This window comes from Dama dama, chromosome 17 (genome assembly GCF_033118175.1).
Source record: "Dama dama isolate Ldn47 chromosome 17, ASM3311817v1, whole genome shotgun sequence".
NCBI lineage: Eukaryota > Metazoa > Chordata > Mammalia > Artiodactyla > Cervidae > Dama > Dama dama.
Genome location: NC_083697.1, coordinates 51,384,017 through 51,408,011, shown reverse-complemented (window position 1 = coordinate 51,408,011; position 23,995 = coordinate 51,384,017). Strand labels below are relative to the sequence as shown.

The 23,995-nt window shown below is 36.4% G+C and overlaps 1 protein-coding gene across 3 annotated transcripts in view; it reads right to left on the bottom strand.

Moving 5' to 3' along the window:
- Positions 1 to 697: 697 nt before the first annotated feature.
- The window catches only part of TBC1D19 (TBC1 domain family member 19), a 135,439-nt gene continuing 112,141 nt past the window's right edge, over positions 698 to 23,995 (bottom strand). For all 3 annotated transcript variants that reach the window (XM_061164507.1, XM_061164508.1, XM_061164509.1), the window contains 6 exons: positions 19,092 to 19,124; positions 17,026 to 17,135; positions 14,852 to 14,943; positions 7,533 to 7,648; positions 2,842 to 2,912; positions 698 to 1,837 (listed from right to left, as the gene is read on the bottom strand). In XM_061164507.1, the coding sequence (XP_061020490.1) occupies positions 1,763 to 1,837; positions 2,842 to 2,912; positions 7,533 to 7,648; positions 14,852 to 14,943; positions 17,026 to 17,135; positions 19,092 to 19,124 (497 nt within the window). In that variant the 3' untranslated portion in view covers positions 698 to 1,762. The remainder of the gene's footprint in view (positions 1,838 to 2,841; positions 2,913 to 7,532; positions 7,649 to 14,851; positions 14,944 to 17,025; positions 17,136 to 19,091; positions 19,125 to 23,995) is intronic.

The window sequence follows — 23,995 nt, the reverse complement described above, 5'->3', positions numbered from 1 at the left end:
TTGTAGTATTATAATGATAATAAAAAAATAACTTTCAAATATATTTTCTCATTTGGTTTTACTCAACCCTGACAGGTAGACAGAGCAAATATAAAACTTCCAGTTGCCTGTCCTGTCTCCCGTAACCCAGAGCCAAATTACAGATAAAAGAGATTACATTATCTAGGGATTTAAAGCTAGGACAAGAACTCTCCAGTCGAATGTTTCTCCTAATAGATTACCACATTGCTATGTTTCAAACAGTTTATGAATATTCTCCTAAAGAAAGAAACCAAAGGTAGGTGTATCTGTACACATTTGACCTTAATCATCCAGTACTCTTCCTAACAGTCACAGGTGTGTACTTGTCCGTGTGATGAAAGTGCATTTGTGGACACAGAATGCCAAAGCATCTGATCATAACCGCATTGCCTTCAAAAGCAATAAAGTGGAGCTTATTAAGAATCAATTACTGAATAAATGGTTATTTGCTTCTTCTAGTCATTATTTAGTCCGCAAAAGTCAACAGGTACCTGATGAATAAAAGCATTTATATAGAATTTCAAATTAATAACTGGTAGTTGTGTAAAATTCCACCACACTTGTGGTGTGCTAAACCTCATACATTTCCTAAAATACACTCTTTAAATGAAAGACTCGGGAAATAGATTTGGATAAAACTTTATACAATTCTAGACATTTAGTAAGACTATCAATATATTGATTCAGAATTTTATTGAAATGATTAGAATTTTGAACTTGAGTATAAAATTCAAAGACATTGATTTTTGGACTTCTTCCCACAATCTATCATTCCATACTACAGAAATGCTAGGTTTTCAAGAAGTAATATAAAATAAGACGCTCCATTTGTAACAGGACCAAAATAAGATTGATGCCGTACACAATGTCTTCAGTCTCTACTTCTGGTCTTTCTAAGCTGCTCTGCCCTAGAAGTAAATCTTGTTAGACCAAGCTTCAGCCAAAGCGCGCATGGTTTTGATTTTTCACTCCCTCCGCTGAGTCCTCAGGTGTCCCCTTTGGATACTTCCGAAGTAAAACAATCTGGCAACACACCTCAGCAGTGTCAAGTCTTCTAACCAAGAGATGGAAAGTTGAGAGAGTTGAAGGGATCGTTCCATAAGTGTCTTTTTTCCAGAAAGTGATGACTAAAACAGTCAGGTGCAAACAACTGAATTTGACCTTCTCCAAGAGAGACCTTTAAGGGAGAAGTAAAATGGAGAGAGATCTAGAAGACCTCTGATGAGAGACAGGTTGTCAAAAACACCAAAGTACATTTGCATTCCTACTAAAAAGCATTATCTTTTTCAAGTCTTCTCACATCGTATCCCACCCCTCCTCTGAGTGAAGAGCAATTTATAAGACAAAATGATTCATTATCTAGAGATAAATTTACAAACTGACATAAGAGAATTCTCCCAGAGGCTACATTACCTATTCAAGTTTATTACAATATCTTTAGTTCTTATTGCATATATAGTTACATGCCTTTTACAAGTCAGGATTATCTATATAGTACGCTCGATTAGCAGAAGTTATGTCTATTGCTTCTCTCTTGAAAATCAACAGCATGCAGTGCAATACATGGTGTGCAGAGTTATTGTTTCAAAAAGTGAAAAACTACTTAGGTTTAACTGAGAAGGGAACATGATCTTTATTGGCTTATATGCAAAGTTTAATTTTGGTTTTATGCAGAGTTTGCATAGTTCATGATTACTTTCTAATGAAAAACTAGATGTATTGTCAGTGACCTTGCAGAAGATCAGGTGACAGTAGCAAACAGAAAAATCTGAAGAAGAGGCATAACTTTTAAAGTAGAAAGGTCAGCAAGAACTGCCTGAAACAAAAAACAAAAGGAATGATTAGTATCAGCATTCTGATCAGCAAAGTGAAGCCTCTGAAATAAACACAGAAAAACCATTACAATGCACTTCAGACATCAACACACTCTGTTTCAGTTTGGTCCCAAATCTGAAGCTACAAACCTTCTTTCTCTTTTCTGAACATCTTAATGTTAGAACGTGTGCAAAATGCTCAAATGTGCAGTAGAAAATAACCTGGACTTTAGCCTTAAGCCTTCCTCAAATATACAAGGTAGCATGAGTTTATAAGAGGTCTGACATTTCAACTTGCTTCTATAAATAAACATACATTATGAATCCTAGTCTTGTTATACTAGTGTAAGGAGTAACTGACTTTAGAAAATCATTTTAAGAAGGAATTAATGTTTATTCAGTTGCAAGATGCATAAACATCCTCTTCCCTTTAAACAAAGAATGTAGGCAGCTATTTTAAGGATAAAATTGCATTTCTATGAGAGATAACAAATAGAGTAATATTGTAAGTCACTACTTAATTGAACCATGTTTCAGGTATAAATTATACTATTGAAAAGAAACCGGCCTTAATAATTAACTCACTACTAAAAATAACCAAAAACCATGTATCTTTACTGTATCAACCAAATGTATGCTCTTTAATTCTTCCAACTAGTGTGTCTTTGTTCTATGAGCATAACACATGGATGTGAACAATCATAAGAAAATGCCACACAAGTCTCAATAGTTTCTATCAAAATTACTAGGTATCTTGTTTCCCATAAAAGTTATAATGGTTTCTCATAATAACCTTGTTTATGACCCCTTCACAAGAACATTGTTTTCAAGTAATTAAGGAATTCTGAATGTTTAATATTACTGAGCTTAAAACTTATAGGCATTACTCAAGTTAAAAAATTAGGCTATGAGTAATGTGTGTCCTATGCATTGGAGACTGAAGTGCCCAAGCCTGGCAATCTCTCAGCAACTATTCCCAGCCCATCTCAGCGAAGCTTATCCTTACTTCAGCTGCAGCCAGTGACGTCACCTCCATCAGGTTCACCGCTCGGAAAGCAAACACAGCAGCTGCCAGGACTGGAAGAGAATGAACACTGTTTTAACTGCTGGCCTACTCATCGGCCTGACAACTTTACTGCTATACCCAAAATCCACAGTGAGAACTCAGACCTAGTGCTTAACACAACTGCATTCAGTTAAGGTCTGGTGAGGAATGGAAATTTTCTTCTCTGGAGATCAGTATCTGAGGGCATTTCATTTTCTTTGGAAAAAACAAAAATTTTAGTGGTCTTTAAAAAGCCATTTTATAAATTGTTTCTTTTGTACCTACGGCTTCAATTATAACAGCTTTTAAATGTTAGCTATAATGACTGCCTTATGAAGATTTATTTTGATGCAGGTGTTTCTTATTGATGCAATGGAAAGGCTTCTGAAAAGTTACACGTAGACTGAATTTTTAAATATATCAGATAATATTTCATACATATCAAGGCAGTATCTATATGAAAATGTGGCAACAAGTATGTCTTTCCTTAAAAATGTTGTTATACTATTTTGTTATTTGTTGACTTTCCTAGAGTGTCATAAATGGGTATATCTGTTGGGTGGGCTACTGTGGGGATTGATCCTGACATTTTCATTAATGTTGGTTATAGGAAAAGAGAAGTTGAAACTTTGAAAAAAAAAAATAAACCAAATCATTATAGAATCTCTTGAAGGTCAATAATATATACTGAGTAGAAAACATCTAGATTTTTGTTCCCATTAGTCATATGCATATGAAAAGAGAGTAATGCTGATATGCATTATGTCTTATTATATAATCTACCATAAAGCCTCATGAAAAGGAATGACTCATCATGAACAATGGAAGGACTCATGTAAGAGCTTCTGGCAACTCTGATAAGGAAACGGTACTGCCCAGAGGTGACTTGACTTCTCCCTGATTTTTTCATCACCATAGTGCACAGTGCATTCCCTACCCAACAAGTCCTTGAAGTTTAGGAAATGAATGGTAAGGAATCTTTAAAATTATTTGAAAGACTGGTTCCTAAGTATATTGCATAGACAATGCAAATAATTGTTAAAAATACATTTCTACTATGGAAATAATAATCATAAGAGTAGTTAATTCTCACATCAACTCTGTGTTTATTACTATTATTAGCCCCATTTTACTAATGTAGAAACTGAGGCACTGTGAGTTTGGATGACATATTCAGAGTCATACAGGTAGAAAATAATAGAGAGAAAACTCAACTCTGGTCCCAGAACCCAAGCATTTAACCAGTGTGTGATGAAATTTTTGAGACTGAAGGTAAGCAGTAATGACTCATCCCTGACATGGAAATCAATCTGTTTTCCTAACTGTCTTCTCTTCTGACCCTCAATGATTTTCCCTTGGGGTAAACCATAATGGAGAAGAGATAAAAAAGAATGTATACATGTCACTTTGACAGTAGAAATTAACACAACACTGTAAATCAACATACTTCAATTTTAAAAAATAATGGTTTGCCAGAGATGGACTGAGGATGGTGCATGGTAATCAGTGCTCTGGACCACCTGGTAGGTGGCTGTTCCTGGGGAGTAGATGTCAGGATCCAGGTTTCTTAATTTCCCCAGGTAAAGGCAGAGTGACTGGGAAGCACAGGTAATTTTTGAGGGGACAAGAGATTTTGGAAAGCTCGCCAAAAAAGTATTAGAACTAGTTAGGAAAATTCTGGAGGAAAAAAGATGGTTGTGGTAAAATGAATAGATTTATTTAAAAAGTCAAGTCAGCTGGAATTATCTAATATATAAACATGGATATAAGAGATCTGGAACAAAGAATTTACCCTTTAACTGCGAAAACTTAAGTACTTTAAAGTCCTTGAGCTTCCATTTTTACAAGAATATCCAAGAAAACCACTTCTGTGGACCAGCAACTTCTTTATAGTTTTCTAATATCTAGAATCATATTTGACAATGGAGACATTTTATAAGCTAAGGGATGTAGTCACTATTTCCTTTTTTGTGTGTAATTTAATGGAGTTGGTGAAAGCTTGACAGGATGGTCAAATTTTCTGCTGTAGCAGGAAAGAGTTTTACATGCTGGGAAATAGTTTTTCCAAAGGTAGATAAGAGGGAGAATAAAAGAGTAGTTACTAATTAACTTCAGCATCCAAAATGCTTATGTGCTCATAACCTTTATTTATCTTGGTGTCACATCACAGAAGTTCCTTTCTGTCTACTTCATGTTTGGTTTGCCCAGCCCTTCCACAGAGCAGGCTTATTTGCCAAGGAGAAAAGCTCTATATTTTGGGATATTTTCAACTGAATTCATGTTTTATATGAAATGTAGAAACTCAAATACTTACTTTTGGTATTTTATATTGTTCTCATTAATTTTAGGCAACTCTATCATGAACATTAAGATACCCATGCTTTAAACTGTTCTTCAAAAGACCCTAATAAGTTCACAGTTGAAACCAGTAATATTTACTAAAATATTTCTAAAGATTATATAAACTCACTTAAGCAAAAAAGTTGGTCTCAAAATATTCTGTTCTAATATACTCAGATTAAAAAAATGTATAAAATGATCAAAACTAACCTGTATACATGTGTGCATGCATGCTCAGTCTGTCTGACTCTTTGAGACCCCATGGAGTGCAGCCCACCAGGCTCCACTGTCCATGGAATTTTCCAGGCGTCTACATGCAATTATTTGCCTTTGGTCTCTTTATCTGAATTCCATGGAAGGAATTCCCATCAGTCTAATTTCATTTCTAGATGTTCTACAATTCTTCCCTGTTGGTTTTTTAAAAAACATTTCTGAGAAAGTGAGATGTAACAGTGTGGCTTGTCGTTCTACCTATGAATCAATAACTTATTAACGTATTAAGCATGCAGCAGAGTGCCTGGCTTAGAGCAAATGCAGCATTCAACATTCATTCCTCTTTTACTTCAGTTTGCTGAGGGCATGATAAGTCACAGAAAGGGGGAATTTAAACTGGAAGAGGCTTTGAGGTCTTCTAGTTTAACATTTCTTTCACGATAGAAAATCTCTTAACCCTTCAGATGACAGTTAAAAAGCCCATTCTCCTTTTCCAAAGTCCTATATTATTAGAAAGTACTTCCTAATACTTAGCCCATTTCTTTAACATGCTCTAATATCTTTTTGAAATGATACAAAAAGTTACATATTAATACAATGCTCTTCAAAATTTATGAACACCCAGAAGAATTATTTCGTGGAAAATCTTAAAATCCTGTCACCCAAGTAATGTTAGCAAAAAACAAGACTACTTAGCCTGGAAAATAGAAGACTTTGGGGAAAGAAAGGGGGTGAGAGAGTAGAAAAAACATGATGATGATCCTGGTGCCACAGTAGTACATTTTAACAAGTTATATTATCCAAAAATGAAATAGGCCACTTAGTAAGACAGAGATTACCCAACACTGAATGTTCAAACACAGGATAAGTATTACCTGCCAGAAATACTTAAAAGAAGTTATACTTGATGATCTCTAGCATTCCTTCTATCTCTGGATGGTATGTATCACAGCCATTCAGCCAAAAGAGGTGATGACAGACCATTTTTTTCCCCCTAACTCATATTTATATTGGCTTTAAAAACAATTGAGATGGAAGGATACTGGGAGTTATTAAAAACTTTGGTAAATAACTCTGATTACACCAGGGGCAACAGTTATTATCTTCATGGCACTTTATTATTACGCTAACTTTCCTTTCAAAAATACCACCTAATTACTCTAGACCTCTCAGCACTCAAAAATATGTTAATATGGTACCTAGAGAATCTTTTCCAGGAAGAGTCTTCAATTAAGCATTATTTCCAAATGGCCAAAGAGGTGACTTTACAGTGCTGCTACTGGGTAAAGAAATAAAGGCTCTCACAGCTTAAATAATTTGCTCATATCACACAAATGGAGAAGGCTGGAACCAGCACTCTGGCAACTTTTCAGCTCCCCACCCGTGTGAAAACCCTGTCATATTTATTTGAATTCCCTGATAATCCTGGTGATAGAAACAATGGAATGTATTTTACATGCAGAGAAGCAAAATAATATAAGAAATCTGTGCCATATGTGTTATCATACAGTTGCCCTCTGTGTATATCTGCTGTAAGAACTGCTTAATTATTAAATAAGAGATGAGTTTGTGACTTTCTGAAAAAACGTTGATTTTTTTTTGACTTAAGAGGATAAGTAAAAGGGGAAACTTTTATGTATTACTCACAGACAGAGATTTCAACTATGCAGGGAGGCTCAGTCTTGGTTTGGCTTTTAGGTAGTAGCTGAGAAGGGGCACAGAACAGAACTAGAAGATAATCAGAGGAGTCAGGAGAAGAAGGGACGTGGACCTACACTCTGCTGAACAAACCTCATAGGTGCTGAGACTGAACAAACACTCTGGCTGGACTAGAAGCAGGGGAGGGGAAATTGACATTCCTGGAAGCAATGAAGGAAGACTAGGAATAAACTGGTGATGGGCAGTTCCACAAGCGTATTTAGATTGCAGAACATCAGTCCTTGTCTTCTAAGGCAGATAAATCAACTAAATGTTCATGAATTAGAGATGACAGACAACTGTAGATTCCAATTCCAATTATAGATGGTAAATGTTAGAAAGAAAAGAAGGGTTTTACTATAGAAACAACATGTGTTTTATGAACAAGCACTTACTCTTACCAGCAAGAATTTCCAGAGAGTTGTATCCTAGGATTCTGTCCCACAAAAGCAAGAGTTGATCTGTAGCCAAGTATCCAGAGAAAGCTCTAACCATCCATTTAAATGATATGCGAAGTCTATAAACAAAAAAAAACAAGATATTTTACCAGTGGAAGTTTTTCTCATCAAAAAGCAATTATCAGAAAATCTCAACGAGTTACAATGACAGTAACTCCTTTGTGGGTTTTACAAATCACAGTCATTTAAAACTCAAGTACTCTACACATATACAATGGAATACTACTCAGCCTTAAAAAAGAAATAAAATAATGGCATTTGCAGCAACATTATTAGAGATTACTATACTAAGTGAATTAAGTCAGAAGAGAAAGACAAATACCATATGATATCACTTATATGTGGAATCTAAAATATGAATCTTAAATGAACTTATATACAAAACAGAAACAGACTCATAGATACAGAGAATAGACTTGTGGTTGCCAAGGCCAACAGGAGAAGGATGGACTGGAGCTCAGAATTAGCAGATGCAAACTATTATACATTGAATGTATAAACAACAAGGTCCTGCTGTGTAGCAAAGGGAGCTATATTCAATATCCTGTGATGAACCATATGGGAGAGAATATGAAAAAGAATATATATATATGTATAACTCAATCACTTTGCCATACAGTAAAACTACCACAACACTGTAAATTAACTATACTTTAATAAAATAAATTTAAAAAAATTCAAGTACTCTATTAATAGCTATAAAAATTCAGCTGAGAAACCTTGAGTTCCCAAATTAGTGCTCTCAAAAGTATTAAGAGAAAGAATTATATTCCAGCACCCTACTTTATGTTGTAGTTCATTCTTTAGAAAACTGACTTCTACATTTTGTTTTTCAGGGTGTGTACTAATTAGCTATCAATGAGGTGATCTTATAGTCTTAAGAGTTCCAGGCAAGCCAAGATTATTTGAATTTTTATTCAAGATACTTAAAATTATCAGTTCAGTTCAGTCGCTCAGTCGTGTCCAACTCTTTGCGACCCCATGAATCGCAGCACGCCAGGCCTCCCTGTCCATCACCAACTCCTGGAGCTTACTCAAACTCATGCCCATCGACTTGGTGATGCCATCCAGCCATCTCATCCCCTGTCGTCCCCTTCTCCTCCTGCCCCCAATCCCTCCCAGCATCAGGGTCTTTTCCAATGAGTCAAATAAATACTTATAGCTGCATATTTTTCCAATTCAATAAACTATATTCCTAAATTTCACTCAAATGGCTACTAAGGATACAAAAAAGACAAGGAAAAATAGTTTTAAAGCTATAAGGGGCTTCCCAGGTGGTGTTAGTGGTAAAGAACCCACTTGTCAATGCAGGAGATATAAGAGACATGGGTTTGATCCCTGGGTTGGTAAGATCCCCCGGAGAAGGAACTGGTAACCCACTGCAGTATTCTTGCCTGGAGAATCCCATGGACAGAGAAGCCTGGTGGGTTATAGTCCATGGGGTTGCAAAGAGTCAGACATGACTGAAGCAACTTAGCAAAAGAAAAATAAAATAGAAAAGCTATAAGGGAATTTAGAAATAGAATTCTGATTTCAACCCACTAGTTTTAAAAAGGAGGTCATCAGAACTCTGAAAGATCAACCAGAAAATTCAATTAATTCTATTTTGTGACCAAAAAAAAAAAAAAATCCTAAGAAGTATGAGATCCTACTGTTTCTTTTTCTTTTCTTTCTTTTTTTTTTTTAGATCCTACTGTTTCATAACAAGGTTATGTTACAATAATATTTTATCTCTAGAATCAGGAAACAAACCTGGCTTTGGTGCCTGAAGAGATAAAATACTCTCTCATATTTCTCTACTATATATTAGCAATTAAATATCACTTGACTGCCCCGAGAGGTTTTAGCCAAATTCTTTATTAAAACTGTCATAATATTATATAAATACCAGTACTTTTTCTTAAAAGAGAAAATGGGATCCAGAGATTGCCTTTGTTGATGTCATATTAATTTTCCTAAGGTTGAAAAAGGACCCCCAAGTTTCAGAAGTTCCTCAATATTATATAACTATTGCTCTAATATAACAAAAGTACATGTAGGCAGTAGTATTATAAGTCAAGTCTCTTGGTTGGTTTTAGAATATCAGTTTATAGATGCCAAAAAACTTTTGGCCAGTGAATGTTTTAAACTTAAAAAGTTCACTAATTCCCTGGCATGCCCTTAGGACTCCATGCTTCCACTACAGGGGACCTGGGTTCAATCCCCTGGTCGGAGAACTAAGATCCCACAAGGCATTCAGTGTGGCCCAAAACAAAACAAATTCACTTTTAAGTCTAAAATTATTAACTTCAACTAGTTTCATTTTATGGATCTCTCATCGTGTCTTATTAGACCAACAGTACCACATACCATGCCTCCCTGCTTCCTAGTATATCTAGCACAGAATCAGTTTCTTAGAAATAAAGCTTATTGAGGTATAATTTATATACAGTGGAATTTGCTTTTATTAATGTAAAATTCTGAGTTTTGTTAAAACCAAATAGAAATTTTAGAACTAAAAAATACAAAAACAATAACAACAACAAAGCAACCCTCACTGGATGAATCCAACAGCAAAATGGAAATAAACGATGAGAGAGCCAGTGAATTTAAGTATAAGTCAATAAACAGTGTCCAATCTGAACTACAGAATGAAAAGAATTGAAAATAAAATGAAAAGAGCTTTAGAAACCTGTGGGATAAGACCAAAAGTTTCAATATTTGTCTTCCAGAAGAAAAGATGAATGTGAGTGGTACAGAAAAAAAAATATTTGAAGAAATAATGGTTGAGGGAAAATGGATACATGTATATGTATGGCCAAGTTCCTTCACTATTCACCTGAAACTACCACAACATTGTTAACTGGATATACCCTAATACAAAATAAAAAGTTAAAAGTTTGGGGAAAAAAGGGTGAAACCTAAAAAAAGAAACAATGGTTGAAAACTTCCTAAATTTGACAAAAGAAATAACCCTCAAATTCAAGATGTTCAACAAACCCTGAACAGGATAAACCCAAGAAATCCATGTCCAGATACATCATAAACTGTTGAGAAACAAAGGCAAAGACCTTGATAGCAGTCAGAGAAAAACAATAATTGATATTATTTCTCCCTGAAATGTTTGGTTGAATTTGCCTGTGAAGCCCTCCAGGCCTGGAGTTTATTTGAAAATAGAATGTGATAAATTAAAGATGTATATTGTAAGTCCTGCATAAAGTATTTTTTAATTAAGGCATGTACATTTTTCAGTGATAATGCTATGGGATTTCCCAGGCAAGAACACTGGAGTGTGTTGCCATTTCCTTCTCCAGGGGATCTCCTGACCCAGGGGTCAAATGCATGTCTCCTGCACTGCAGGCGAATTCTTCACGTGCTGAGCCATCAGGAAGCCCAAGGCATTGTCATAGCCTGAATGCCTGTGTCCCCATCCCTACCCCAAATTCACTGAAACCACCTGCAGTGTGATAGTATTAGGAAAGAGATGTGGCCCTTGGAAGTCAATTAGCATTAGATAAAGTTATGAAATAGGTTCTCATGATTGGGATTAGTGACTTCATAAAGTCTTGTGACAGCGTGTTTTTCCTCTCTGCTCTCCATCACATGAGGATACAATGAGAAGTCAGCAGTCTGCAATCTAGAAGAAGGTCCGCTCTGGAACTCAACCATGCTAGCAACTTGATCTTAGACTTCCAGTCTCCAGAACTGTGAGAAATAAATTTCTGTTGTTTATAAGCCATACAGTTTATAGTAATATGTTGTATCAGACTGAACTAAAACAGACATTATCAAAATATATTTTTTAAAAGGTGTAAATAATAATACTGGAATTAAAATGGAATAAAAAATATTCAAAAGTAGGCAGGAAAAGAGGGAAAAAAAGAATAAAGAGCACATGGAACAAACAAAAAAGTCTATCAAAATAGTAAACAGTATCAACTGTTATTATTTTAACCCAATATCAATTACATTAAATATAAATGGAATAAACACACCAATTAAAGATAAACTGCCACAATGAAAGACCTGAATATACTTTTGATAAGAAAGCCGCCTGAAAAGTAGAGACATTGATAATCAATACACTAAAAGTAGGACAGAAAAGAATACACTATACAAATTCTAATAGAAAGAAAGCTGGAATCGCTGTATCAGACATAGTTCAGTTGTGTCTAACTCTTTGCGACCCCATGGACTGTAGTCCATGGAATTCTCCAGGCCATAATCCTGGAGTGGGTAGCCTTTCCCTTCTCCAGGGGATCTTCCCAACCCAGGGATCAAACCCAGGTCTCCCACATTGCAGGCAGATTCTTTACCAGCTGAGCCACAAGGGAAGCCCGAGAATACTGAGGTCCAATTTGAACCTGATGATGCCCCTATCTGGGCATCAATTCTCCTAAAAACAGTGTCAAATACATGAAATAAATATATATATATATAGCAACGTAGAAACAAAAAGACAAATTCACAGTTATAATTGGAGACGCTAACACTTCTTTCTCAATAATCAATAGAAATAGTAGACAGAAAATTAACAGTGAGAAGTCTTGAACATTATAAAAAAAACTTGACTTTATTACCACTTATAGACATTCTGCTCAACACTAGCAGAAAATTACTTCTTTTCAAGTATACATTAAAGATTCATCAAGGTAGCTCATATTCTGGGTCATAAAACAAACTACAACAACATTTAAAAGAACTAAAAGCTTAAGAAGCATGTTGTCTAATTGTAATAGAATTAAAATAGAAATCAATAACAGAAAGATACCACATTTTTTCAAATATTGGGAAATTAAACAATGTATACTTTTATATAAACTATGGTCAAACAGGAAGTCACAAGAGAAATTAAGAAACATTTTGATTGAATGAAAGTGGAAACATAAAATATCAAAATTTGTTGAGTGGAGGTAAAACAGTGCTTTGAGGGAAATTTATAACATCATTGTTGCTTATATTAGGAAAGAAATATCTGAAATCAATTCTCTAAATTTCACCTTAAGCAAGCAGAAAGATGAGCAAAACAAAGCAAAAACAAGCACCCAGAAGAAAAAAACAAATAAAAGAGGATAAATCAAAGAAACTGAAAATAGAAAATCAATGAAACCAAAACTGATTTTTTTCAAAGAATAAAATAAATAAGCCCTCTGACCAGAATAATCAAGAAACATAAGATAAAAATATCAATCTCAGGAATGAGACAGATAGTGTCACTCTGATTTTAAAGATAGTAAAAGACTAATATAATTATGGGATATTATGAATAATTTATGTCCATACATATGATAACTTAGATAAAATGCACAGAGTACTCAAGCAGAAGGAGATATCCTGAAAAGTCTTATATCTAGTAAAAAAATTAAATTCTAATTAAAACTTTCCAATAGCATTAGTTTTAATTCATAGTACGAGTCTTTTAATAATTGATTTCTAGCCTGACGACTGAATTTTTTTACTTTCCTTTTGTTAGGTGGTTAGAATAGGTAAAAGGAGTCCAAAATGGCAGTGGCTAAAAGACAAGGAAGGGAAAAGCCTGCGAAAATAGAACAGAGGAAGGTCAAAGAAAGTTCCCAGGACGGGAGTGAGGACTTCTGGTAGAACAGCACTCCTGGCTGAGCCCAATTTGCATAGGGCAGGCCCAGGGGGAAGAAAAAACCGTATAAAAGGAGGAGCCAAGCGCGCTCTCTCTCCCCCGCCCCCGTCCGTATGCTCTCTCTCTCTCTCTCTCTCTACCCGCTCCTCCACTCTCTTCTCTTCTTTGAGGATGGATTCTCCTGCTATCTTCTAAATAAAATAGAGCTGTAACACTGATTTGTCTAAGAGCTATGACACCATTTGTCCAAGGCCCAAGAGCTGTGATGGACCACGAGCTTTAATGTCCGTCGCTCCCAATCATTGCTGTGAGGAGACAAGAACCCAGACGCATACACTCGCCTGACACCTTTCATTAGAATTTTGATGTTTACCATAATTTATTGAAATAAATTTGTTTCTTTTAATGATTAAAGTATATAAATAGACTAGGAAAATATCAGGATTTTAGTTATAACAATAAACTAAATGTCTAGTACAGAAAGGCATAGATATATACAAATATTCGTTTCACAATAATAAAAAATTAGGTGTTTACCACAAGAAAAAAAATACATGTGTAATATGATATTTCTGCCACAATTTTGTTTAATAATAATTATAATTTTTAACAGAATTCTATTTTTTATTGGCCATAAAAGAAAGATTGTCAGGTATTATCAATAAATTATATGAGGTACACAGAGAGGAAGACAATAACAAAACACTGATAAATCATTTGGAAATTTCTGTTGCCATGAACATTGTTAATTGGAAAAGAGAAAAGAGAACCAGTAATAATGAGGTCCACAGGTACCTGACCTACTCACTGATAACTGGTACTGGGATATTTACTGATAACTCATACTGAGATAAATAAACAAAAATTCAAGCTTTTGGAAGGAAAAATCACAGTGTACAACCATTAGATAATTGATTTAGTTTTCATTTAATGAAAGATAGCAAACTTTAACTGATCTGGCTTTCAAAGTTGTCTTCTGATAAATCTGGCCCAAACTGACAATTTAAGTATTATCATATTTCTCAGGCAGTATTCGTTTCCACAGATTTTTACCTTAGTTTGGTCACCATCTTTCACCATGAACACGAATTAGTTCTCTGGGGATTCTTGTACCAAGCACAAAAATCCAAGCAAATAAGAATTTATCAGGATTTTGGTAAGCCTTCCAAGAATTTTTGGCACAATGTTGATTTATAATTTACTACTTGATAATTATTGTTCTGGAGAAGGAAATGGCAACCCACTCCAGTATTCTTGCCTGGAGAATCCCAGGGACAGAGGAACCTGCACATACAGGTTGCTTCTGTCAATTTCTCAGACTTTAAGAGTGAACTTTTTAACCTGCATATCATTAGGTCACTCCTTTACCCTATGTATCAGATCCTAAAAGTTCGCTGGCACCTCATTGTGTTAAACCAACTACTCTGTACCTCTTTCTCGGAGAAGGCAATGGCAAGCCACTCCAGTACTCTTGCTTGGAAAGTCCCACGGACAGAGGAGCCTGGTAGGCTGCAGTCCATGAGGTTGCACAGAGTTGGACACGACTGAATCGACTTAGCAGCAGCAGCAAGTATTGTTCTATCGGGGAAAATGTTAATTTCTCTGAAAAAAGTCACTGCATCTTTGATGATTAAAAAGAGCCTTCTGATGTCAATCTATTCTTCAATTAGGAGAGAAAAATACTCACGGTTGAGCCCCAATTTCTCGCAGATGATAAAAGAGTTGGGGGAGATAAGTTTGCAGAAGGGTTTCAAACAGCAGACAGAGGGACACAATACCCTGGATACAATAAGTCACAAGAGAAAAGCATAACTTAGTATTTAAAAATGAACTCTGCCATCAAATTACTCAAATAGAAATGACGAAAAGATGATCAATATCAGTATTGTTTAAGAGCCAAAGACAGGAAATGCACCATTGATCTCTAAAACATTAAAAATAAGTTTATCCCTAACTCACTCTTATAAATATGCTAAGGAGCCTCCTTTTTAACAACAAGAGGCTTCCTGCATAAGCTGGTATATAGTAATGTTCAGAATTCAAGAAAAACATCATTTTCTAGAAAGCCTGCTACTCTGTAAGTCATATATTATCACTTAGGCTCAGCAAAATTAGTTTTTTCTGGATGCAGTCCAATTTCCAGGTATTTCTCTAGCGCTGTAGCCACACCCTTCACTTTCTTCCTCCATATGTTCCTTTCTTTCAGCTGCCTCACCCATCAGGGAAAATATTTCCTGCTTTTTTTACTCTTTCATTGAAAACCATCCCCAGGGAAAGATTGACTGCTTGAAATTTCTGTCAGGAAGCCATCAAACAAGAATGTTTGATTACCGAGTATAAGGATGGTTTTTTTTAAAAAACTGAAATCTACTTTTTTTTAAAAGGGCATTGTAGAGTACAAAGCAGATGGGTTTTCAAGTGCATTAACTACTTGACAACTCTGAATAAAGTCTTTCTTGCAGTTCAGCATTCCTCAGGGTTGTTCTTTGTAAGGAAGTTCTAATCCTCTTTTTGAGTTTCTGAGTTTCTAAAGAAGTAAGGCTGTCGTGGTTCTAAACAGTTCAGTCTGGCTGCAAGCCAGAAAAGGAGATGACCTCCTGTAAGTCTTTATTTCACTGAATAAAGAAAGGGCAGAGGCAGGGCTGTCCCAATCAGTCAGCAGGAAGAGGACAGCTTAGGGTCAGCATGGAGGGACAGAAGGAATAGCCAGAGTTTTAAAAATTGAAAACAAAATTTTTTTAAAGTCTGATGTGTGAAAATAAAACATGAGAATAAGAAATCTGATGCTAAGTATGACTCATTAGAAAAGAGAATTATTAATATATTTTTGGTTATTCTAGATTAAACATTATTGTAATATAGACACTAAATCAAGTTATCTCAGAGAGAAGAGACATGTGATAATTTTGTAGCACTTCATTTGCTCATCTGTGACATCCTGGATTTCTGATATTTGCCAGCTTTCATCAGCAATGTTTGAGAGCAACACTAGAGACAGAGGAAGGTGGACTAGGAACACACAGGATTAAAATGCGGAGGAGGTATGATGAACTGCTATTTAGTTTAGTAGCAGTGTGACAATCTTCTCTTTCAGAAAACTTGGTAGATCTGACACATTCCAATTTTAATGTTTCTTTGGGAGTGTCAGTCAAGTCACTCACAAGCAGACCAAAGCAGGCCCAAAGACAGAAAAAGTATAACTGAAATAAATACTTGTTTTTACTCAGGTTAAGGGGGGTGGGAGTGGGGAGGGAAGATACGATAAAGGATTGGCCAAAATGAGACAGATACGAATATTCAATTCCCAATATGTTTCTCTTTGAATTTCTTGTTAAGGCCAAGGAGTCATCTATTGAATAAACACAAAGAAAATATCTAGTTTGATAAAGGATAATTAGTCAAACATGATATTGAAAAATAAGGGACAAATACATGTTTAATTTTCATTGACAAAGATGATGATGATGATCATAATGATAATAAAAACAACAGCCATCTATTTACTGAACACTTGCCACGAGCCAAGTACTTACTACCCAAGGGCTTCATACTCTTCTTCACAGCAGCACAGAAACTCAGCATTAACCTCATTTCAGAGATGAGGAAACCAAAGTTCAAAAATGTAGCCATCTTTGTCAAAGAAAACAATACAGACATTGCTATGTTTATTCTTTCAACATATAAAAGATAATTTAAATGCAAGTGATAAAGGACTTTTTCTCGTCATTATTACTAAAACTATTTAAGTATCAATTTATTCTTTCCTTTTTTCCATAGGAAAGTGATGCTTCACAATTTGTTTTTCTTAAGGGAAAAAGAACAAATCAGAGTCTGGTTTGATCCAATTTTTTATGAACTTACAGAAGGATGAGAAGAGATGGAATGAAGCCTGAAGAAAAAACGCACATACATCTCACGGAATATCTGATACAGTTTGGAAGGTTCATGGTATAGAAAACAAAGTGGTGCAACTGAAAGAACAAAAAAAATTAATTGATAATATTGCAGAACTACTATAATTGAAAAAATAAGTTCACAAAACATACACAATAAATTAATATTTCATAGTAATAATATTCATTCAAGTTTAAAATCATATATATTCTTTTTCATGTTGAAAAGGGAATATATGCACATGTAAAAACTGTCATTAAAATTTTTTTTAAATGGAGTAAATTATAAAATGTTTTATAAAAAAAAAAAAAATGTTTTATAATCCCAACAGTAGAATAACACAATGGAACCATATAAGGGTATTAAAAATTCAAAGTAACTTTTAAAAATTACATGAAATCTCTCTCTTTTTAAATTGAAGTAATAAGAAAGTGACATCCAGGCAATTCATTTTTACTTTGTCCCACAAAGCATCTTTCAAAATTTTTAATTTTTGACATCAGGTAAGTAAAATATAAAATGATTTATGACTAGCTTTTAGAAAGTTGGTCTTCAACTGATGGAATCTGAAAATTAAAATTCTGATTAACAGGCTATTGGTCAACATTGGCATATCTCAATATGTTTCTAGACAGTTTTCATAGGCTTAAAGTAAAACAACTCTAAGAATGTATTTCTCTAGTGAAATTTTTGTGTGTTTGTGATAACAATCTCTGTTTCTCTAATGAATCTGAATTAAGTTTTCTTTTGCACTGTTTGTGGCAATTAAGCACAGGTGGGTCAGCTCAACCAGAGAGTCCACAGCTGAATGTCAGAAAGTCAGATTTTAAAATCAGATGCCAACCTGACAATATGATTATTTCATCTGTGAATAGGCAGGAATCAATGATGTATTTTGTACCCTGAGAATTGTTAGGAAGTTTAAACTTCCTGACATCATTAACTGTTCTCTAAATCGCTCAAGTACACCTTTTAAAAACTATTTACTTGAAAAATGCTTGCAGTTGGGATTATTAAAATAAAAGGATTAAAGGGCTTACATTTTATTATTAGAGGTAAAAATTTATATTCTTAACCTTGCTAGGTTTTCTATTTTAAATTCCTCACATATTTATAAAAAAGAAATGTGCTGGAACCTCACTATAACAATATGTATTATGTTATGAAATTTTGTCGGCTCAAGAGAATAAAGCCAAGGGAAGCATAATGCAAAATTCCTAGACACTCTGAATCCTTTTCATTGTGTGCTGGTTTTAAAAGTTTTATATTATGTCATTCACCATGATGGTCTGATGCTGAACACTCAAGGGTTTTTTTTTTTTTTTTTTTTTACAAAGAAAAGTGTTAATTTATTGCTGATTCTTTTTACAAAGGTAAACTTTATATTTGTTTAGTATAAAGGTTGGGGAGGAGGAATAGTTGGGACAAGAATCTTCAACAAGTTCATATGTAATGCAGATAAATGAAAAATTAAATGGCATTAAGGCAGAGAGTGTTCTCGCTCTTGCTTATCTTCATGACGCTTCCTGCGTTCCTCATTCAAAGACACGTGAGGCAGAAGGCGCTCAGGGCTCTCGGACCTGCACACGTGTTTGTCGTGTGTGCGTCAGGATGACCGCATGCTTCAGTGTGACTGTCGCTCTGCATACCAGCCAGTCTGAAGAAATCGTGAGCTCACGCGGTGGTGTCCTTCCCTTTGCATTTTTTCTGATCCAGTATTTTTTAAAAAGACTTAAGGGAATTAGTTTAAGAATTTTTACAGCTATTAAAACTAAATATCAGTCTGTATTTCTAATTTCTAGTGAATTAGAAAATGGTAAACCATAGAACCATTTTCACAGTATGTTTAATTTCACAAGCAATCATCATCTCAGCAAATTTTAATTGGACATATAAACAAATACCAAACCCAGTGTTTAAAAGTTCACAATAACATTGTTGAGTGTGTGGGTGATGCAATATAAATGGTGAGGTTCATGTTCAAATTTTCTAAAGTGTAATAGAAACAGTGAGTATTTAAAAGCCTAACTTACCATACATTGAAAATCCATGAAAAGGGATTACACCTAAAAAAAAAAAAGTATTTCTTTTCAATTAGTATACCCACTGAATTATTAGGTAAACTTTAGGGGATTAAAACCAAAAATAGAGAGCTTTCCTATTTTTGCTTCAACTTTGTTCATGAATGTCAGAAAGACTTAGTGATGGTAACCAACAAAATGATGTGCTTTTTAATAGCTTTAGAGAAACAATCAAGAGGTTTTCAATACTTATCCAGTTAACTTTTCATTTATAAAGCTGAAAATTAAGACTATGAATATATGTGTTACAAAAACAGAACAAGGCAGATCACAGAACCAAGTTTAAGAACTAACTAATGGTCTCAGAAAGTCAATAGATTAAGTCCTTGAAACAACTTCAACCTGTATATTAGATTTAATTTGTTAAAAGATAAGTGAGCATTTCAAGGTACCTCTTGAATAGATATATTCCCTTTAAACTTACCAAAAGTTACATCATAGGATGTGATCTGGAAAAAACATTGGTAGGAATGTGGTACAAATTCAGTGTAATCTTTGGCAAGAATTATACAAAAGAACACATCCGTTTAAAAAAAAATACTTGAAGCCTGACTTGGAGTGCTAAACATCTTGTCATATTCTAAGTTAAAAATTAGAACTTGGACAGCTTAAGTTCAAAACAGAAGTTCTGTATTATACACACCACCATATATCTAACACAGTACTAGATCAGGCTGCAAACACAGAAGAAAAATAAGTTTACTATTTTGAAAAATAGTACGGAAATGCTTTATTCATCTGACATTTTCAGAGGCAAAAACATGGTGTTGGCAGAGCCTTGAGAGGTCATCTAGAGTAAGTTCTAACAAATGATTGTCCAGTCTCAATCTGAAACACATTCAGCAATAGGAGACACATTAATTCCCAGTGAAACCAGTTAAAATTTTGAACAGGTTTAATTTAGGGGGAGTTATTTCTCATACAGAGTCAAATTCTGGCTCCGAGTAATCCCCACTTACTACTCCTAGTTCTGACTACAAAGGTCACATGGAACAAGCCTAACTTATCTTCTATGAAAACGTTCAGAAACATTGGAGGCCACTGACTCTTCTTTCCCCCACTCCCAACACCATCACCACCAGGTTGGGTTTTCGGTGAGTGTTTTTTGTTTTTCCTGTTGTTGTTCTGAGACTTTATGAGTTCCTTTAACAGTTCCCCGGGTGAAGTAGTCCTGAATAATTTCTCTATTCCATTCTCTTCTGGACAAACTATAGTTCACCACAGTCAAAGTGAGGTGACGAAAGCCTTCAAGCATTTTTCTTCCCTACACGCCCCAGAGCTAAAGCATAGCATACTTGTGCAGTTGTTTCTGACAGTAAAGGGCTGTATTCTTATATCTATTACATTTCCTCTTTGATGAACCGTTCCAATTTGAGACAATCCTGGATCCTCATCCTGTCATCTAATGTATTCCCTCTTCTTCCTGGGTGTGCATTGCTGGAAAGTTTGATAAATGCACCATCTATGTCCTCATCTAGAGCATCAAAAAATGCTGAACAAGACAGAGGACAGGACTTGTCACTAGAGACCTCCTTCCACACTGACACTAATCCACTCATCAACATCCTACTGAGGTACATTAAGAGCACAGACCAGGTATCAGACAGACTTGGTTGGGTTCATATAGCTCCATCATTTAAGAACCTTGTGGGCCTCGTTTCTTAACTCCCCTAATTCTCAATTTCCTCATCCTGTAAATCAGAGATAATACCAGAACTACATAAATGACTAAATGAGAGATAATGACTACATTTTGACTACCACTTCCCAGGTGGCTCAGCGGGTAAACAATCCACCTGCAATGCAGGAGATACAGGAGATGAGGTTTTGATCCCCAGGTTGGAAAGATCCCCTGGAGAAGTGCATGGCAACCCACTCCAGTATTTTTGTCTGGAGAGTTCCCATGGACAGAGGAGCCTGGTGGGCTACAGTTCCTGGGATCGCAAAGTGTCAGACATGACTGAAGCGACTGAGTACACATGCATATACAACTATAGCTTAGCCATTCATAAATAAAGGCAATTATTGATATTATTATTCACAAATTAACTCATATTTCTATGATGATTCTAGAAGTAATTTTATCAAAAAAGAGTATGAGGAAAACAAAATATTATTCTGAACTAGTATGCCAGGCCAACCACCTTTAAAATTTTGTGCAGCATCACTCAAACTTCGTAAGCTATAATTCTCAGGCTCTACCTTTTCCCATTTTCCCCTTGTCTTCCAGAACACAACACAGATTCATGTTGTTCAACTCTGCCTGAATCCCACCATGTTTATCATTTTCCTTATTTATCTCTATGTAATTAGCTGCCCTGTTCTATCAGAACTGTCCTACTCTTCAAGTGCTTCACACCCAACTGCAGAATTCGTTTCCCCCCACGCTGAGGCTGATGCCACTGAAATAAATTCTCTTGCTTGTCTGTTCTTTACCTCAAAGGTTTTGCACACGTTTCATCTTTTTTCTCATTTCCCTTTAGGGAAGTCTTCAGAGGGAGACGTCTCCTTTCCCTTCTTCAGAGCTACCGTTTCAGAAGCTACCAGAGCTTCACCTCTGTTCTTAACCCTGTTTCCTTCACTTTTTCTCACAGAAGTTAAGGTCAGATCTGTGGCTTGTCTATGTGTGGTCTGGGGGCTAAGAATGGATTTCACATTTTTGAAAGATTATTTTAGAAAATAATAAAGAGTATTAAGAAGTAGAGACTGTTTGTGGCCAGCAAAATTTTAAATATTTACTATTTGGCCTTTTACAGGAAAAGTTTGCCAACCTCTGCTTTGGAATTCTGTCCCACCGATTTTCCTCCCCCCTCTTTTATGTTCATCATTTAACAAATATGTACTGAGTTTCTACTATGTGCCTGACACTGCTCTGAGATCTGGAGCTTACTTTGTATCAAGGACAGGGAAGTCCTGATGAAATAAGAGCACGTATGTCAGACAGTGATTAGAGCCATGAAGAGGAATAATGGAGGCAAGGGGGGGCGGAGAGGACAAGGCCAGGGGAGGGAGGCGGTCTTAAGAGGCCCTGAAGCTCTGGAGGTGAGAGTCACCTGGTAAGGGGTGACCTGGAGGCCCCGGGCTTCATGCGGTGATTGCCATGAACCGGGATAAGTGTCCCGAGGTGGATGGCCTGAAGGCAGAGAGTGGTGGCGTGGGCGCTCACTCCTGCTAGCGGAGGAGCAGAGGAGAGGGGCGGCTAGGTATTATGGAAGTACTCCTCTCTCCAGCCTCTATTTTCACTTCCACCTTTCAGCCAAAGACAGTGTAAACACCTTCACTAATAACAAGAAGAAGAGGAGAAGGAGGACTTGTCCAGTTTTTTCCTGGACCTTACATTCCTGTCAAACAAATGTCTAATCTCTCTCCTCTTGAAGTCAAGCTTAATTCTAAAAACATGATCTGAATTAACTGCCCTTACTTCCTCATCATGTAGCCCCAATTCCTTATAATCTGGTTTCCACTCCTCTCAACCCAACTCCTGATTGCTAACGTCTCCTCTGTGTGTGTGTCCTGGCCCCCCAGCAACTGAAAGTCCCTTCTCTAGATTGAGCCCACCAGGCCCCGTACAGATCAGGCTCCCTGCCTCAGAAGCTTCTGCTGCTCAGGTTTTGGTTTTGTTTTGTTGTCTTTTGGGCTAGTTCTCTCTACTGCACAGCTCTTAAATATGGCTACTTTCCAAGACTCTGCCACACTTGTTTTCTCTTTCCTTCCACTAGCATTCTCCTTATTAACCCATAATTCGAACAGTAAAAGCCCAGCTTCCTGCGCCTCCTTCTGGACTGTCTAGTTCTGTAAACAACTCCTTGCCTCCCTAGGCGTCAAGGAGGAAAGCTTTGCTTTCCAGTCCTCTCTCAGCCCTTGTACCTAAATGTGACTGTGTTCCTTTCTTGTTGCTTTATGATAAAGAAGGCTTAACTCTTCAGGATTCGGCCACTGTCTAACACAGCTTCATTTTTCTTCCCTACAAGCACAATTCTAATCCTGCCAAACTGACTGCCAGCCTTTCAGCTTCTGGACCTTAGGAAAAGGGCTGTAGATGCTCCTCTATACTTGCAGCCGTGTCCCAGCCCCACCCCTTAGAGATTTTAAACAGTACTCCTTCTAGAAAGGCCCCCCTGACAGACCCCTGCTCTCCATCCCCACTCACTCACTGATCAGTGCTCTCGTATCGGCTGACTTGCCCTGACTGACTGAGGCGCCCCCTCCTCTCTGCACCTAGACAGCCCTGCACAGTTCTGGCTCCACTTCCTACCTGTGTATACTCAGGTTGCTCATTTCTCCTTTTTCCTTATCCAGTACTGTTCTTAGACCAAGGCAGGGAGACTTGGAGTAAGAGGCCTGTTATGGCCCTCCTCTGACTATACCGCTCACCCAGAATCCATGTCCCTCCTTTCAGACCAAAACTCAGGTACCCAAGACTCTTGAAACCCCCATCCCAAAGGCCCTCAGCCAGCTTCCAGGGTCTCCACATCCTCTTCAGTGGAGCTGCTCTTCTGAGGTATGCTGTCTTCAGGATGGAGAGGCGGTCAAAGGGTGAACACTTGTGGAGGGTGTGAACAGAGCTTGGACCTGTCTGTCCAGGTATGTCTTACCAGCCATGGTAAGAAGTGGGTGGGAGATACCACAAGCTAGGGACTTCTGAGGAGTCTTAAGAATTCTGAATTTGAAACTCGCCTCCCAGATTATTATAAAGGTATATTTTTCAAGACAAGAAAGCCAAGTAGAATATACTAAGCAGTTTATTAGCTTGACTTATAACTTCTGAAAATCTAAGCTTACAGTAGGTGGGCTTCCTATTGTACTGGGCTTCCCTGATAGCTCAGTTGATAAAGAATCCTCCTGCAATGCAGGAG